This window comes from Somniosus microcephalus, chromosome 30 (assembly GCF_052327205.1).
Source record: "Somniosus microcephalus isolate GS21.2 chromosome 30, FLI_Smic_1.0, whole genome shotgun sequence".
NCBI lineage: Eukaryota > Metazoa > Chordata > Chondrichthyes > Squaliformes > Somniosidae > Somniosus > Somniosus microcephalus.
Genome location: NC_141016.1, coordinates 26,954,403 through 26,972,914, shown reverse-complemented (window position 1 = coordinate 26,972,914; position 18,512 = coordinate 26,954,403). Strand labels below are relative to the sequence as shown.

At 47.7% G+C, this 18,512-nt stretch overlaps 1 protein-coding gene across 1 annotated transcript in view; it reads left to right on the top strand.

The window, feature by feature from the left end:
* npc1l1 (NPC1-like 1) overlaps nucleotides 1–18,512 on the top strand; it is a 78,484-nt gene that overhangs the window by 33,921 nt on the left and 26,051 nt on the right. Inside the window, exons 7-11 of the mRNA XM_085971264.1 lie at nucleotides 1,800–1,914; nucleotides 7,197–7,324; nucleotides 8,566–8,703; nucleotides 12,445–12,534; nucleotides 17,432–17,622. Coding sequence (XP_085827390.1) covers nucleotides 1,800–1,914; nucleotides 7,197–7,324; nucleotides 8,566–8,703; nucleotides 12,445–12,534; nucleotides 17,432–17,622 — 662 coding nt within the window. The remainder of the gene's footprint in view (nucleotides 1–1,799; nucleotides 1,915–7,196; nucleotides 7,325–8,565; nucleotides 8,704–12,444; nucleotides 12,535–17,431; nucleotides 17,623–18,512) is intronic.

The following is an 18,512-nucleotide window of genomic DNA, read 5'->3' as shown; positions in this document are numbered from 1 at the left end:
CGTATAACAGGCGATCAATCTGACACCACCTATATTGCGTCCCTGCAATTTCAATCCCATGGCTGTCAATTTGTACCCAGCAAGATCCCACAAACAGCAACAAGTGAATGCTCAGTGAATCTGTTTTTTTCCCGTGGTGATTTATTTGAAGAAAATTGTTTAGGACACGAGGAGAACTCAATTCTTCTCTTCCAATTGTCGCTTGTGGAATCTTTAATATCCACCTGAATCACCATAAGAGGTAGACATTAATATCTCAGGGTGGCAGTACAGTTGTTGGCTTAAGGTAACTGAAGATAGAGTTACCAGAAAGAAACAACTTATTGGCAAAACTGTTTTATCTAAATTGAGAAACCAAGGTGAAAGGTCAAGGCCCATAGACAAGACACTACCAAAGTTTAAAAACAAGACAAAATAAATCAGGAAGTCTTGATTAGATCATGTCACAATTGGATTTTAAAAACCTAAAGATTGTAGGAGAAATTTGGAATGGCCCCCCAGATTCTCACCAACTTCTACATGTGCACCATCGAGAGTAACCTGTCCGGCTGCATCACTACCTGGTATGGCAACTGCACCGCCACAGACCGCAAGGCTCTACAGATGGTGGTGAAAGCTGCACAACATACTATAGGAATTAAACTACCTGCTGTGCAGGATATCTACCCCGAGAGGTGGCGGGGGAAGGCCCTGAGAATCATCAAAGACGCGAGCCACCCCAGACACAACCTCTTCGCCCTGCTCCCGTCCGGTAAGAGATACAGAAGCATACGGTCTCGTACCAGCAGGTTTCGAAACAGCTTCTACCCCCGGGCCATAAGACTCATGAACGAATAATTTATTATTATTTATTACTGTTGTTTTATTTATTATTACTGTGTTTCTATTGGTATTTTTATCATTGCTGTGCCATATTTATTCCAACGTTGGGAGGACTCGTAAAAATCAACATTTCATTGTGCAGTACACACGTCTGCTGCATATATGACAAATAAAATTGAATTGAATTGAATTGAGAAAGGGAGACTGAAGGAAATGAAGAATTTCACAGTTTTCAGGACCTGTGGAAGAATTAAGTTAGATTAAAATCAGTCTTGATTTCAACACGGTGAGGACTCAGGGAGGAGGAAGAGTGGGTAGGATGGTTTATTTGTCGCATGGAAGGCACAAGAGAGGAAAGTTCTGAATTACTGCCGCCGCAGTAAAATAGAGAAAATAGAGAAGGTTGCGACAGAGGCTGGAGGTCAGACTTGCCCAGCAGAAGACCAGCTTCTTCCTGTATCCGGAAACAAGAGGCTGTCCGAACAAAGGGATGTGGAATAACAACAGAAAATGCTAGAAAAACTCAGCAGGCCAGGCAACATCCGTGGAGAGAAATTAGAGTCGACGTTTCGGGTCGAAACCCTTTTTCAAAACTGGAAAGGAAATGAAATAGATCGAAGGCAGGGCTGCGATAGAACAAAAGAAGTAAAGAGACATTAAGAGGTATTCAAAACCAGACGAGATGGTAATAGGACAGTGGAAACAAGAGGCGGCTCAGATTAGGTGTGAAGTGTACTGGCAGGGTGGGAGACAGCTGCCATGTGGGAGAGAGAAAAAAAAGGAAAGGGGGGGGAGGGAAAACCCAAAACAAAGGGGTGGGAAAAAATATAAGTAAAAATGTAATAGGGGCCGAGGTTATGATCTGAAATTGTTGAACTCGATATTGAGTCCGGAAGGCTAGCAGTTCATCAAAACCTGACCCGGGAATCTTGCTCCAATCAGAACACGCCATGCTCACTCTGTGTTTCAATCAACAGCGGGATGAGAGGAAAGCAGGAGAACGAAGGGAAGATCAGATTGGCCGTGTGTTGGGAGACGTTGCCCCGAGCATGCTTCTCTGCAGCATCTCGGAGTCCATCTGTTTCTTTCTTGGTAAGATTTCTATTCATTTTTTACTCTTTCACCTAAACGATGGATGAAAATCCTTGTGTGTGTGTGGAGGTTATTAGAATTTCTGCATCGGAAGCTCGTGTGGAGCAGACACCGGTTGGGCCAAATGGCCAAGTTCTGTGCTGTAAATTCTATGTAATTCCATGCTATTCTCCCAGTGAGATCTCATAGTGAAGACTAATATGCAACATAAAAGGAAGTATCACTCATTGTTTTTACCACGCTTGCATTTTGCATATGATATGCTCCTGTTTTACAAGATACCATGACTATCACCAAAAACTGAACTTTCTCCCTTACCCCTGTACTTGCGTCACAAATCCCACACATTTTGTTAAGTATATTCAAGGCTGAGAGATTTTTGGACTCTAGGGGAAATCAAAGGATATGGGGATCAGGCGGGAATTGAGGTCGAAGATCAGCCATGATCTTATTGAATGGCGGAGCAGGCTCAAGGGGCCATACGGCCTACTCCTGCTCCTATTTCTTATGTTCTTATTTTCTTATTGCAAAAAGACACAAACATCCAGCTCAGATCACAAGGGGGTACTATGATATGCTCCTGGGTTTCCCTATTGTACAGTTAGATATTGGGCTGTACGGTCATACCCATAAAGTAAGACAATGATACCACTGACTAGCACCTCTGTACGCAAGGCAATATCTAAGGCAAGTCCCAAAATTTAATGCAGTCTTCCTCAAGTTTCTTTCAGCCCCTCCTCGCTGTTTGCCAAACCCCTTACTTTGGAGTCATCAGCAAATGTCACTATTGTGCTCCCTTTGCCCAAGTCCATGTATATCAAGGACAAAAACAGGTCAGCAACGACCTCTGGGATACTCCATTTCCAATCCTTCTCCAATCTGAGCGACGCCCATTTCTCCTGACCCTTTTTGTCTGTTACTGACTTCCTACCATAGGCCTGAATTTTAGTAATAATGTTTGTAAATTTGATTAGACATCTTATCATATACCTTCTGAAGATCCATTTACACTGCATCTACTGCATTCTCTTTATCTGTACATTTCTTCAAAAGACTCCATTAAATTTGTAAAACACGACATGCCTTTACTAACATGCTGGTTGTTATTAATTATCGCCCTAAATGCTCAATAATATTATCTCAAATGATTATGGATTCTAAGATTTGCCCATAACTGATGTTAGACTAACTGGACGATAGTTACTTGGGCTCCCTTCTTGAACGGAGTCACAGACAGATTGTGATTTCCAATGGAGAAAGACATATCTAACTGCAGTAATGTACATGTAACAATCTGAATGGTAAACATTACCCATTGCTACAAGTGTTGTCTTGTCCCGGTTGAGTTAATTGCCCTGCTCTTCTTCGAAATAGTGTCATGAGATCGTTTACATCCACCTGAGAGCGCAGACGGGGTTGAACATCTCATCCGAAAGACGGCACCTTTGACAGTGCAGCACTCCCTCAGCACTGCACTGGAGTGTCAGCCTGTGCTTATGTCTCTGGAGTGGGACTTGAACCCACAACCTTCTGACTCAGAGGCGAGGGTGCTACCCACTGAGCCACGACTGCCACACTGTGCCAAAAGGGGGAAACCATTCTGCTTACGTGGTAGTGTTATATAACAAGAATGTTGTCATCGCTGATTTATAACATGTGTTGACTTGAAGGGGAAAGTGCCAAACTGATGCATAACCACTGGGAATTCAATTAGTTTTATTATTTGAATCTGTTGGAGTGGTGCTTTTGAACACCTCAAGTTAGTTGTGCAGACTACTGACACAGAACAAAAAGGTGCTAACTTTGAACTTTACCGTGCGCGGGAACTGCCCAACTTTAACACTAACCGTTGCTCTATCCTTGATGAGCTGATTGATTCTGTGCCAATAGCTGACGGCGAAACCTTGCCATTAGTCAGTAAGCACGGCTGTTCCTGCCCTAAATAAGAAATAGGAGCAGAAGTAGGCCATACGGCCCCTCAAGCCTGCTCCGCCATTCAATAAGATCATGGCTGATCATCGACCTCAACTCCACTTTCCTGCTCGATCCCCATATCCCTCGATTCCCCGAGAGTCCAAAAATCTATTGATCCCAGCCTTGAATACACTCAAAGACTCAGCATCCACAGCCCTCTGGGGCAGAGAATTCCAAAGATTCATGGCCCTCTGAGTGAAGAAATTCCTCCTAGAATCATAGAAACATAGAAGATAGGAGCAGGAGTAGGCCATTCGGCCCCTCGAGCCTGCTCCGCCATTCAATGCGATCATGGCTGATCATCCAAATTCAGGACCCTGTCCCTGCCTTCTCCCCATACCCCTTGATCCCTTTAGCCTTAAGAAATATATCCAACTCCTTCTTGAATATATTTAATGAATTGGCCTCTACTGCCTTCTGTGGTAGAGAATTCCACAGGTTCACCACTCTCTGGGTGAAGAAATTCCTCCTCATCTCTGTCCTAAATGGCTTACCCCTTATCCTTAGAATCTGACCCCTGGTTCTGGACTCCCCGACCATCAGGAACATCCTTCCTGCATCTAGTCTGTCCAGTCCTGTCAGAATTCTATAAGTTTCAATGAGATCCCCTCTCATTCTTCTAAACTCCAGCGAGTATAAGCCCAGTCGACCCAATCTCTCCTCATACGTCATTCCTGCCATCCCAGGTATCAGTCTGGTGAATCTTCGCTGAACTCCTTCCATGGCAAGAACATCCTTCCTCAGATAAGGCGACCTAAACTGCACACAATACTCAAGATGTGGTCTCACCAAGGCCCTGTACAACTGCAGCAAGACATCCTTGTTCCTGTACTCAAACCCTCTCGCTACGAAGGCCAACATACCATTTGCAGTACCTCATCTCAGTAAAAGATAATGGCCTAGAAATTCAGTAAGGCCCGCCAGCAGGCTAACGCCCAAAAGTTAGCGCTGCGCGCGGAGCCAGGTGTGCCCGTCAGATATTCGGCTTTTGCGCCCCAAGTCGGAACCGGCCGCTATTCCAGGGTGTGCCTGCCCCCGCTTGGGGCGCTGAAACTGAATTTCTGCACTGTAGGCCCCGCTGCGCCACCCGCTGCGGAGCGGCAGGCTGTGGTACTGCAGGCCTCCTCCTTCTCTTAAGGGGGAGGTGCCTGCAACAGTGAGATCGCCGCTGGATTGTGCCGGCAAATGAGCCCGGCACCACGGAGAAGTGCCGGGCTCACGGAAAGCAGCCGGCAATGCCGCGGGGGGGAGGGGTGGAGGAGGCCGGGGAAGGAGGTGCGGGCAGGCGGCCGCCGAAAAAGCGGCCGGCCACACCTCCACCTTAAAGCGCCCCAGTAGCGCAGCAGTACGGCCCCGTTTTTCAATCGCTGTTTGCGGCCGCTGCAGAAGAGGCGGCCGCAACTAAATATGGGGTTTGGGCCGGAAGCAGGGCGGAACCGGGGCACTGCGCACACCGATGACGTCATCAGTGTCGGCGCAGCGCTACCGGCTACTGCCGCCATTACCGCAGCGCTGAATATCAGCGCACCCTCTTACACTGGCGCAGAAACCCTATTTGGGCGGTAACTGGGCGCAAAGCCCACTGAATTTCTAGCCCAATCTGTTTTAGTGATGTTGGTTGAGGGATAAATATTGGCAAGGACACCAGGGAGGAACTCCCTGCTCTTGAACCTCACAAGCTCCTACCCCAGAGGCGGGAGTGCTACCAACTGAGCCATGGCTGACAATCCCTGGAGCATTTAAGAGGCTATAACCGGCAACTTTGAAATTGATGTTAATACAAATGGCCAATCGTTATCGCTTTTTGACCGATTTAATAAGTGAGTGCCGCATTAAAGGTGGATGTCTAACGTGGTGGGCAGTGTATCTAGAGTAGTGTTCGAGTTTGCCACAGGGAAGGTAATGGTTAGAAATGTAGTGAATGAAAAATTCAAATAATAATAAAATAGTAGGAAGTCACCAAAGCATTTCTAACTTGTTGCTTTTGCCAATGTCTCAGGGTGAGGGGGGGAGGTGCGGGGGGTAAATGCACCCAATGGTGTGGTCCTCTCCAGCATCACAAAACGTCCGCCCTTGTCAGGTCTGAGTTAACTGATGTCATCCAGGGTAACAGTGGGGTCGTTAGATTGGGAAAAGGGGAAGTGCAACAAGACCTGGGTGTCCTTGTGCACCAGTCGCTGAAGGTAAGCATGCAGGTGCAGCAGGCGGTTAAGAAGGCAAATGGTATGCTGGCCTTCATAGCAAGAGGATTCGAGTACAGGAACAAGGATGTCTTGCTGCAATTGTACAGGGCCTTGGTGAGACCACACCTTGAGTATTGTGTGCAGTTTTGGTCGCCTTATCTGAGGAAGGATGTTCTTGCCATGGAGGGAGTGCAGCGAAGATTCACCAGACTGATACCTGGGATGGCAGGAATGATGTATGAAGAGAGATTGGGTCGATTGGGCTTGTATTCGCTAGAGTTTAGAAGAATGAGAGGGGATCTCATTGAAACTTATAAAGTTCTAACAGGACTAGACAGACTAGATGCAGGAAGGATGTTCCCGATGGCGGGGGAGTCCAGAACCAGGGGTCACAGTCTAAGGATAAGGGGTAAGCCATTTAGGACAGAGATGAGGAGGAATTTCTTCACCCAGAGAGCGGTGAACCTGTGGAATTCTCTACCTCAGAAGGTAGTTGAGGCCAATTCATTAAATATATTCAAGAAGGAGTTAGATATATTTCTTAAGGCTAAAGGGATCAAGGAATATGGGGAGAAAGCAGGGACAGGGTACTGAATTTGGATGATCAGCCATGATCTCATTAAATGGCAGAGCAGGCTCGAGGGGCCGAATGGCCTACTCCTGCTCCTTCTATGTTAGGATTGGGTCTTGGTATCCCCAAGGTAGGGAGAAGGATAAAAATCAGCCGGGAATGTCACTGCTGATCGCCGCCCAGTGAGGCTGGCTGGAAAATGCAGGCGTGTGGATAGAGGACAAAAGAGCTGAGTCGAGTCACCCCCCCCAGGGCTTGTCAGCAGCTCACTGACACTCAGAGCCACGGGCTGCATCTAAACTGCACAGTGGATTGAATCAGAAGACTGCTTCCACCCTTGAAGCGCTACCCCTGAAACAAGCACTGGAAAGCAGGCAGTGGCCGATTTAAGCGGCATTAGTTCTTGGGACGAGCCTCTTGTGAGCCAGTACTTTCCCACGTAACAGAGAATAGGGGAGGACAAAGAAAAACTCTCGGCATTTGAACCGAGTTGGTTCTGCAGACGGTAACACCATCAGTGGGACTCACTCACCAACACACGATCCTTGACACAGGTGCCCTCACCAATATGCCGGCGGTCCGAGCCTTCGCACTGTACGCGGCGCTGGCTGTGTTCTTCGACTTTCTGCTCCAGATGTCGACATTCGTGGCCCTGATGTCCCTGGACGCACAGAGAGAGGAGGTACGATGTACAACATCCACTGCACGCTGCTCCGTACGACCCTTTTAGTTTCACCTTGGGCTGTGATAATTGGCTTATTTCCCTCGGAGCTATCAGACAATCAAACAGTCGTGATTTTTGGTTCTTTCACTTACAGAGGTTACGAGCGAAGACTCTTTCCTCTAAAACTAGATATTGATGGTTCACAGAATACTTTAGTAACTACAGTCCTGCATCAAATAATCTATAGAAGTGGAGTTATAGAATCATAGAAATTTACGGCACAGAAGGAAGCCATTCGGCCCATCGTGTCTGTGCCGGCCAAAAGAGCTCTCCAGCCTCATCCCACTTTCCAGCTCTTGGTCCGTAGCCCTGTAGGTTACGGCACTTCAAGTGCATATCCAAGTACTTTTTAAACGCGGTGAGGGTTTCTGCCTCAACCGCCCTTTCAGGCAGTGAGTTCCAGACCCCCACCACCCTCTGGGTGAAAAAAAATTCTCTTCAACTCGTCTCTAATCCTTCTACCAATTACTTTAAATCCAAGCCCCCTGGTTATTGACCTCTCTGCTAAGGGAAATAGGTCCTTCCTATCCACTCTATCTGGGCCCCTCATCATTTTATACACCTCAATTAAATCTCCCCTCGGCCTCCTCTGTTCCAAAGAAAACAAAAAGAGTTGAGTGAACACTGGCGTACCGTGGCTGCAGTGTGTGCCATCTCCAAGGTGCACTGCGGCAACTCGCCAAGGCATCTTTGGCAGCACCTCCCAAACCCGCGACTTTCTACCACCTAGAAGGACAAGGGCAGCAGGCGCATGGGAACACCACCACCTCCGAGTTCCCCTCCAAGTCACACACCATCCTGACTTAGAAGTATATCGCCGATCCGTCATCGCCGCTGGGTCAAAATCCTGGAACTCCCTCCCTAACAGCAACTGTGGGAGTACCTTCACCACATGGACTGCAGCGGTTCAAGGAGGCGACTCACCACCACCTTCTCAATGGCAACTAGGGATGGGCAATAAATGCCGGCCTTGCCAGCGATGCCCACATCCCATAAACGATTTTTTTAAAAAGTGCTATTTCACCCTCAAAATAGTGCAGCTCTTCGGAACATGCCACTCTGATTAAGTTAATGTATCACGATGTTAATATCTGTGATTAGTTCATGTAAATAGTGAAAATATGCATTTCTTTATATTAAAAGCGTGCTATAAACATATAACCCGTAGCTGACTGACTTCACTCCGGTCTCTCTTGCAGGTGGCCAAATTTGATGTCTGTTGTTGCATTCGCTCGAAAGGTAAAAAGAAAAAGAAGAAAAGCAATGGGATTTTGCTGCCCTTTATGAGGGAGTATTATGCCCCTTTTCTGCTTCACTCTGTTACGAGGATAATTGTGGTAAGAAAACAAAGACCCAGAATTTTTAAACCAAGCACTGGGGTTCATTTCTAGAGGAACAGAATTGAAAAGCAGGGAAATTATGTTAAACTTGTATCGAACCTTGGTTCGACCACAGGTGCAGTACTCTGCACAGTTCTAGTCTCCATCTTACAAAAAGGATATAGAGGCACTGGAGAAGGTGCAAAAAAGATTGACAGGGATGATGCCTATACAGGTAGACTATCCTTTATCCGAAAACCTCGGGACCAGCCGTGTTTCGGTTTTCGGAAAATTTCGGATTTCAGAAGGTATTTTATAAGACTGGGAAATTTGTCGGGGGTGGGGGTCGGCGGGGGTCGGCGGGGGTCGGGGTCGGCGGGGGGTCGGCGGGGGGTCGGCGGGGGTCGGGGTCGGCGGGGGGTCGGCGGGGGGGTCGGCGGGGTCGGGGTCGGCGGGGGGGTCGGGGTCGGCGGGGGTCGGCAGGGGGTCGGCGGGGTCGGCGGGGGTCGGGGTGGGGGTCGGCAGGGGTCGGGGTCGGCGGGGGGTCGGCAGGGGGTCGGGGGTGGGGGTCGGCGGGGGTCGGGGTCATGCGCACGACTTACGCTGAACGAAACCTTTCGGTTTTCAGAGGATTTCGGTTTTCGGAAGTGCGGATAAAGGATAAACTATCCCTTATCCGAAAGGGTGGGGGGCCGGCGGGGGGTCGGCGGGGTCGGGGTCGTGCGCACGACTTGCGCTGAACGAAAAAACCGTCGGTTTTTAGAGGGTTTCGGTTTTCGGAAGTTCGGATAAAGGGTAGCCTACCTGTACTGAGAGATAAGGCTGAACAGGCTGGGGCTCTTTTCTTTAGAAAAGAGAAGGCTGAGGGGTGACCTGATAGAGGGCTTTAAAATTATGAAGGGGCTTGATAGGGTAGACGTAGAGATAATGTTTGTGGGGCAGATCAAAAATAGGGGTCTTAAATATAAGATAGTCATTAATAAATCCAATAAGGAATTCAGGAGAAACTCCTTTGCCCAGAGAGTGGTGAGAATGTGGAACTCACTACCACAGGGACTGGTTGAGGCGGATAGTATAGATGCATTTAAGGGGAAGCTCGATAAGTACATGAGGGAGAAAAGAATAGAAGGATATGTTGATGGGGTGAAACATAGAAACATAGAAGATAGGAGCAGGAGTCGGCCATTCGGCCCCTCGAGCCTGTTCCGCCATTTAATGAGATCATGGCTGATCATCCAAACTCAGTACCCTGTCCCTGCTTTCTCCCCATATCCCTTGATCCCTTTAGCCTTAAGAAATATATCCAACTCTTTCTTGAATATATTTAATGAATTGGCCTCAACTGCCTTCTGCGGTAGAGAATTTCACAGGTTCACCACTCTCTGGGTGAAGAAATTCCTCCTCATCTCTGTCCTAAATGGCTTACCCCTTATCCTTAGACTGTGACCCCTGGTTCTGGACTCCCCGTGAGATGAAGTAGGGGTGGGAGGAGGCTCGTGTGGAGCATAAACACCAGCACGGACCAGTTGGGCCGAATGGCCAGTTTCTGTGCTGTAGACTCTGTGGGCTGTAATTTGTGGTCCCTACGGGTGTGTGCGAGGTGCGCCCGCGCCCGTAAGGGCCATGCGAGTTCCGGGTTCAGGCGTGCGCTCCGCATGCGCTAAAACCCGGAACTTGCGATCTGTCAAGAAAATTCATCGGCGTCCGTGGGCAGAACTTCTGCCCAACGAATACCTGTGAAATTCTTTCAGCATAAGAGTATTAAAAAACAGAGAAATAACATTTTATCATTAATTTATACATTTAAAAACTTGTTAAATAAGCTGTTTATTTTTAGCCCCTTTAAAACATGTAAAATTATTTTTCAAAAATTTAAATTTTTGTTTTAAATATTTAATTAAATGCCATTTTAATTAATTTTAAATATGTGATGGTGTTTTTTTTTATTTATTTGATGTGTAGATGTATTTTTTGGGGTATTCCCATTCATGCTTAAGGGGTTTCTTTACATACGGGCTCCCCATAAGCATGAATGGGGATTCCCTACTGTCATTCATTGGTCTGGCCTGCGTGATCCCAGAGGCGCTTGCGAACCGCCTGCGCCCTGGGATACATGGGCCTCTACCCGCGGGCACCCGGAGAGCCCCAGGACCGCGAGTCTGCGTACCTCCCGAGGCCCCGGGTCCGCGGGCACTTTATTTGCGGATTGGAGGCATTTCCCCGCAAATTCCGGGCCGATTGTAATTTTAAAATTGGAAAGAAAGCTGCTTTAATCTGTTGCCAGGCTGGGTGTGTGTGGTAGGGGAGTGGGAGAGAAGTGCCAGGCAGAAACAAAGTGAAAGGGCACCCGTACCCGAGGTGAAGAGGTCCCGGCCTCCTTTACAGCGAGGCCGGTGAGCTATGGGGCACCAGGCGGGCATCCCAACGCAGCATGGCAGATTACGGCTGGCCAATATCCGACAGCACTGGCCGCCATCAAGGTACGTGCGGTGGGGCGGAGCGGGGCTGCTGGGGTTCGATCACGACGTGGGCAAGTATGGAGGCGGCAGCAGGAGTAATATGGGTCGATTGAGCTTATACTCGCTGGAGTTTAGAAGAATGAGAGGGGATCTCATTGAAACTTATAAAATTCTAACAGGACTAGACAGACTAGATGCAGGAAGGATGTTCCCGATGGCGGAGGAGTCCAGAACCAGGGGTCACAGTCTAAGGATAAGGGGAAAACCATTTAGGACAGAGATGAGGAGGAATTTCTTCACCCAGAGAGTGGTGAACCTGTGGAATTCTCTACCACAGAAGGCAATTCAGGCCAATTCATTAAATATATTCAAGAAGGAGTTAGATATATTTCTTAAGGCTAAAGGGATCATGGGATATGGAGAGAAGGCAGGGACAGGGTACTGAATTTGGATGATCAGCCATGATCTCATTAAATGGCGGAGCAGGCTCCTATCTTCCATGTTTCTATGTTTCTATATCAGTCTCAACATGGCTGGGCCTCTTTGGTTCTGCTTTGGTGAACTCTGTCCCTCCAAAGACTTGACGTCACCAACTGCTTTTGCCGGGATTTCCAGAGTATTTTTTTCCCTCATTGGCCCTGGGTTTTTCGCTGTTGTTTTCCCTCCCCCAGGAGATCACATGGCGGCGGAGGTGTGGGGGCAGAGCGAGGCGGCAGGATGTTGGGAGAGAGGAAATGTTTCGTTGGGTCGTGAGTGTTGGGCAGGCTTGATGGACCAGCTGATCTTTTCCTGCCCCTCAATCTCGTATGTTGGCATGAGTTTGTTCCATATATTCACCTCTCTGTGGGAGAAATAAAAGGTTCCTCTCGTGTCTGGTCTCACTTGTCGCTTGTCCATTTTAAAACTGCATCCTCTAGTTCTATGCTGATACTTCAGAGTACAGGAAACATTGTGCTATCCGGCACCGACGGGACCGAGCTGTTGCCGTCCCATCAAAACTGCCGGATAAACCAGCGCTAATGTTGAAACATACGGAGATTTTGAGCTCCGTATCTGGCAACAAACCCTGTTGCTTAGCAACAGCTTCTAAACAGTTGGCCGTACCTTGCAAGCATCTCTGTAGCTTAGCAACAGCTTCAGCGAGACCTTGCAGAGCCTGACTGGTGAAAAAAAAGCAACGAAAAGAAAAAAAACCTAACGAAACGGCTCCTGGTTTTTGCCGGTGACTCGAGCATTCCAGACAGTTAACCTCCAGATAAACCAAAGTTTCCTGTATTTGACTTTCCTATTTTTTTTCTAGATCATCCTGTTTCTCTTCATGTTGTGTGCTGGAATATTCTTAATGCTACACGTTCAAGTGGGCCTCGATCAGGAGCTTGCGTTGCCAACGGTCAGTATTCATCCATTGTGTCTCTTCCACATGGCCAAACCTTTCAGTCAACCAGCCACTCTTGCTCGATTACTCTTTCTCCTACACCACCTGCGGCCAGCTTGGCTCAATGGCAGCACTCCAGTCCCTGGGTCAGAGGTTATAGGTTTGGGTTCCACATCAGGGGCTTAATGCAGTGTCAGCTGTGGCTCAGTGGGTAGCACACTCTCCTCTGAGTCAGAATGGTTGTGGGTTCAAGTCCCACTCCAGGGACTTGAGCACATAAAGCTAGGCTAACATACCAGTGCAGTGCTGAGGGAGTGCTGCACTGTCGGAGGTGCTGTCTTTCGGATGAGACATTAAACCGAGGCCCTGTCTGCTCTCTTAAGTGGATGTAAAAGATCCCATGGCACTATTTTGAAGAAGAGCAGGGGAGTTCTCCCCGGTGTCCTGGACCAATATATCTCCCTCAACCGACATAACAAAAACAGATTATCTGGTCATTATCACATTGCTGTTTGTGGGAGCTTGCTGTGCGCAAATTGGCTGCTGTGTTTCCCACATTACAACAGTGACTCCACTTCAAAAAGTACTTCATTGGCTGTAAAGCGCTTTGAGATGTCCGGTGGTCATGAAAGGCGCTATAGAAATGCAAGTCTGTCTGTCTACCTGTCCCGGGGATGAGGGGATGGACATATGAGGAGAGGTTGAGTAGATTGGGACTCTACTCATTGGAGTTCAGAAGAATAAGAGGCGATCTTATTGAAACATATAAGATTGTGAAGGGGTTGGATCGGGTGGATGCGGGGAGGATGTTCCCGATGATGGGTGAAACTAGAACTAGGGGGCATAGTCTTAGAATAAGGGGCTGCTCTTTCAAAACTGAGATGAGGAGGAACTACTTCACTCAGAGGGTGGTAGGTCCATGGAATATGCTGCCCCAAAAAGCTGTAGAAGCTACATCATTACATAAATTTAAAACAGAAATAGACAGTTTCCTAGAAGTAAAGGGAATTAAGGGTTATGGGGAGCGGGCAGGAATTTGGACATGAGTCTAGGTTCGGATCGGTCATGGCCCTGTGGGTAGCGGAGCGGGCCCAGGGGCCGTGTAGCCTGATCCTGCTCCTATTTTGGGTGTCTAATTCTGTTAGATTCAGGAGATGGTTCTGTGATAGTGGATTGGCGGTTAGGATCAGATCAGCCATGATCTTATTGAATGGCGGAGCAGGCTCGAGGGGCCTACTCCTGCTCCTATTTCTTATGTTCTTATGTTCTTTCTAATGCAGCACTTCCTCAGTATTGCACTGGAGTAGTATCCTAGATTGTCAGGTGTCCTGTCCTTTACATAAGATACCCAACCAATGCATTGAAGATCTTGCACCACTATTCAAAGAGGAGCCGAGAGTTGTCCTGTAGGACTGGCCAACATTCTTCTCCCAAATAATTGCACCAAATAACAGATGAATTGATCATTTACCTCATTGCTATTTTCTTCCACCTCTGGCATATTGGCCACTGCATCCTTCCTTTACCTTCACTGTTGCTGAAACATTTTTACAAACTTTTGTTACCTCCAGGACGAACTTCTCCAACATGCTCCTCTGCTCCACCGTATATAAACTCCGCTGCCCTCACTCCTGTCCCCCAATGAGTCGCATTGGCCCATCATTCCTGTCCTCATACACTTCCATTGTTCGATTGCCCCTCAACAGTGCCTCACACTATCTCTGCGATCTGCTCCAGCCTCGTGTCCCTGGGCGTGTACTTCGGTCCTCCAACTCTAGTCGATCCCCCTTCCCTCCACTCCACCGTCAGTGACAGACCCTTAAGCCATCACAGCCTTACTCTTTGAAACTCTCTCCCAAAAACCCCTGCCTTTCAAAGCATCCTTAGAACTTAACTTTCCATCCCTGGGTCAAGTCATCTTTCTTTACTCTTCTGCTGCATTTCTTCCCTGTAAAGTTTCCTACATTAAAGGCTCTTTATATAAACTCTATGTAACTGAAAGTAATTATTGTTGTGGGACATGATGGGCTGGATATTCATTGAGGAGGCGGGTAGGAGATGGGACTACAACTTTCGGGGTTGTAGTCCCGCCTCCATCGAGTTCTAGCCAACCCACACGATTTTGACTTGATTGACCTTGTTGAGCCCGCCCAGCGGGCTCAGCAGGCCAATTAAGGGCCACCCGGCGACAGGTGACGTCACAGATTGATATTTCATCTGTCAAGACCTTTTGACAGATGAAATATCAGCGTTTCACAGCTGTTTGAAGCTGTCAAACACTGACAATCTGTACTCCAAGTTAATTCCTTCCTGTCAGGATGAATTAGAGATCTCCCCGGAACAGAAAGCTGAATGCTGGAACTTTTGACAGATCGCGGCCATTCTGCTTTCAGTGCCGGTGAGATGAGGGACTCCCGAGACCTGAAGGAAGGAAGGCTGCAAAGGTAAGTAAAACTTCTTTAAACACTTTAAACACACCAAACACACTTACCTCTGCACTCATGCACCCATCACTCACCTGAACACCGGACATCTTGAACCCTCCAAGCCCTTCAGCCCGACGGTCCACCTCGCTAACTTGGCGTGGTTTGGAGCCGTCGGGAATCCCACACTTCAAGAATGAAAATAGGGATTAGGCTAAAAACTGCCTGTTAACTACCTGTTAACAGGCAGTTAATTGGCACTAATCCCCTTACCGCCTCAGAGAGGCAGGTCCCAGTGCGGGGCGGGTACCCGCCTCCTTTAAAACTGGCATGGAGGCGGGTTGGGGGCGGGCTGGGTTTGTGCCCCCCCGATTTCGGGATTTTAACCCCCCACACGCCTCCAATCCCGCCCCCACGGCCCAATGAAAATCCTGCCCGATGTGTACAAAATGGTTGCTGCATTGCCACAAAATCGCAGTCACTACCCTTCAAATAATTTATGGGATGCAAATTGCGACAAGACATTTCCAAAAGATGTTAGAACAGGCTGTATAAATGCAAATCTTTCCTTCAGTCTTTCCTCACTACTTCACACAAAGTAAGTATCTTCTCTCGCTGCTCCTTGCCTCCTGAGTCACACATCACTAAATTGGGGGGGGGGGGGGATAGTCAACACTGAGGAGGACTGCAACAAATTACAAGAAGACATTGATAAACTTGCAGAATGGGCAGATAATTGGCAAATAAACTTCAACCCAGATAAGTGTGAGGTATTACATTTAGAATCATAGAATGGTTACAGCACGGAAGAAGGCCATTCAACCCGTCGAGCCCGTGCCGGCTCTCTGCAAGGGTTCTTCAGCTAGTCCCACTCCCCCGCCCTTTCCCTGTAGTCCTGCAAATTTCTTTCCTTCAGATACTTATCCAACTCCCTTTTGAAAGCCACGATTGAATCTGCTTCCACCGCCCTATCAGGCAGTGCATTCCAAATCCTAACCACTCGTTTCGTGAAAAAAAAATTCCTCCTGTCACCTCTGGTTCTTTTGCCAATCATCTTAAATCTGGGCCCTCTGGTTATCGACCCTTCAGCCACTGGAAACAGTTTCTCTTTATTTACTCGATCTAAACCCTTCATGATTTTGAACACCTCTATCAAATCTCCTCTTGGCTTTCTCTGTTCCAAGGAGAACAACCCCAGCTTCTCCAGTCTATCCACGAAACTGTAACCCCTCATCCCTGGAACCATTCTAGTCAAACACCGGTTTTGTGCTGTTTCATATCAAGCTTTTAAAGGTTGAAGTTTTTGGGAGCGGGTTTCAAAGAGTGAGGCTGTGATGGTTGAAGGCTCCATCACTGACGGTTGCAATCGCCTAAAGAGATGGTGGCAGGGCTGTGAGAAACTGGCCTGCCAGCTTCAGTTGTTTATTACCGGTTTGCAGGAGGTACCAAGGTCATCTGATGGCTGGAGGTAGTAAGGAGGGTCCAGGGGTGGGGGGGGGGGGGGGGGAGTGGGGTCCAGCAGCGACCCGTGTATTTAATGTGGAGCCACAATAAGGTCAGTAAAATTTTAACACTTAACCTTTCCAGTGGCAGCCTCCATCGGTCATACACGGTGCATTCAGAGGTCCTAATGCCTGTGTTAGGCCTGTTCTCTGGTCGCCTATGGCGGGGCCTTTGCCAATATGGTGGGCAGCGTACCTCCGGCGCCAGTTGAGCGCGCTCACCAGCCGCCATATAGTTACATGTTACACAGTATTTACAGCACAGAAACAGGCCATTCGGCCCAACTGGTCCATGCCAGTGTTTATGCTCCACGCGAGCCTCCTGCCACCCCTCTTCATCTCACCCCATCAGCATATCCTTCTATTCCTTTCTCCCTCGTGTTTATCTAGCTTCCCCTTAAATGTATCTATGCTATTCACCTCAACCACTCCCTGTGGTAGCGAGTTCCACATTCTAACCACTCTCTGGGTAAAGAAGTTTCTCCTGAATTCCCTCTTGGATTTATTAGTGACTGTCTTATATTTATGGCCCTTAGTTCTGGTCTTGCCTGCAAGTGGAAACATCTTCTCTACATCTACCCTATCGACCCATTTCATAATCTTAAAGAATAACCTGGCAGCTCACCCTCATTCTAGAGAAAAGAGCCCCAGCCTGTTCACTCTTTCCTGAAAGGTATAACCACTCAGTCCCGGTATCATTCTAGTAAATCCTTTTTGCACCCTCTCCAGTGCCTCTATATCCTTTTTATAATATGGAGACCAGAACTGTTCACTGTACTCCAAGTGTGGTCTAACCAAGCTCCATACAAGTTTAACACAACTTTTCTATTGGACCCTGTAAAACCTGCACAGCGTGATCCAATTTCTACTCCGTCGAACACCGACAAAAGATTCCCGCTAATCCACAATTCATGTTAAAGTACATCATCGTGTATGATGCGGCCTAGTTGTCTGATATAAACTTGCCTCTTTGTTATGTCTTGTCAGGACTCGTATATGTTGGATTACTTTGCTGCCCTTAACAAGTATTTTGAAGTGGGTGTGCCTGTGTACTTTGTTACGACTGCTGGGTACAATTTCACCACTGTGGATGGAATGAATGGTGTCTGCTCCAGCGTGGGATGTGACGGCAACTCCATGACCCAGAAGATCCAGTATGCCACAGACTTCCCACAAGTGTGAGTCTCATTGGGTTCAACGTGAACGCTTCCTTTACACGCTAAAATCTCAAGTGTTGCGGCGGTTTTTGCACAAACTGTGTGTGTGCGGTGTAGTCTTTCCACACTCGGCGCTGAGTGAAGTATTGATTGTCATTTACCGTGAAGCCATTCCGCCCCATTAACAATACAGAAAATGATCAGAACCACGTCACAGCACAAATACTCAGCAGGTCAGGCAGCGTCGAGTAGAGAGAAACAGAGTCAATGTTTCAGGTCGATGACCCTTCGTCAGATGTGTAATTAATGTGTTGGTTTTGGAATCTTCAGAGCGATAGATCAAGCCAGTTAGCTCTCACAGTGAGGAAGTATGAGAGAAGAAAGACTGTGCTTCTAAAGGTCAGCTACAATATACAGCAGGAAGATTGTGTTCATTTATTGTTTTTGTTAATATATATTGTCCCCAACTTCCAATGGTTCGGTAGCATGCAAAGCCAGCGATCTACATTCTCTGGATTTAGTCACAAGAAGGTGAAAAAGGGAGACCTGATAGAGGTGTTCAACGTCATTAAAGGGTTTTGATGAGGGGGGTCGGGGAAACAATTACTTCCACTGGTTGGTGACTGGAGGGCATAATTTTAAAGTCGTCGTCAAACGAATGGAGAAAGTATAGATTTTCTTTCGGAGGCAGAGGGCGTTCGAACACCCGACCAGGAACCGAGGTGGAAGAAGAATCTATAACAGATCTAAAAAGAGGAGCTGTAAAATATTTGAAGAAAAGGATGGGGAAGTGGCAGGGGAATAGGACTGAGAATTGGCTCCTTCAAAGAGCCAATGCAAGGACAGTGGGTCAGAGACCTCTTTCTGGCTGTAGCATTGTCTGGTTGTGTTTGTATGTAAGAAGCAGTCCT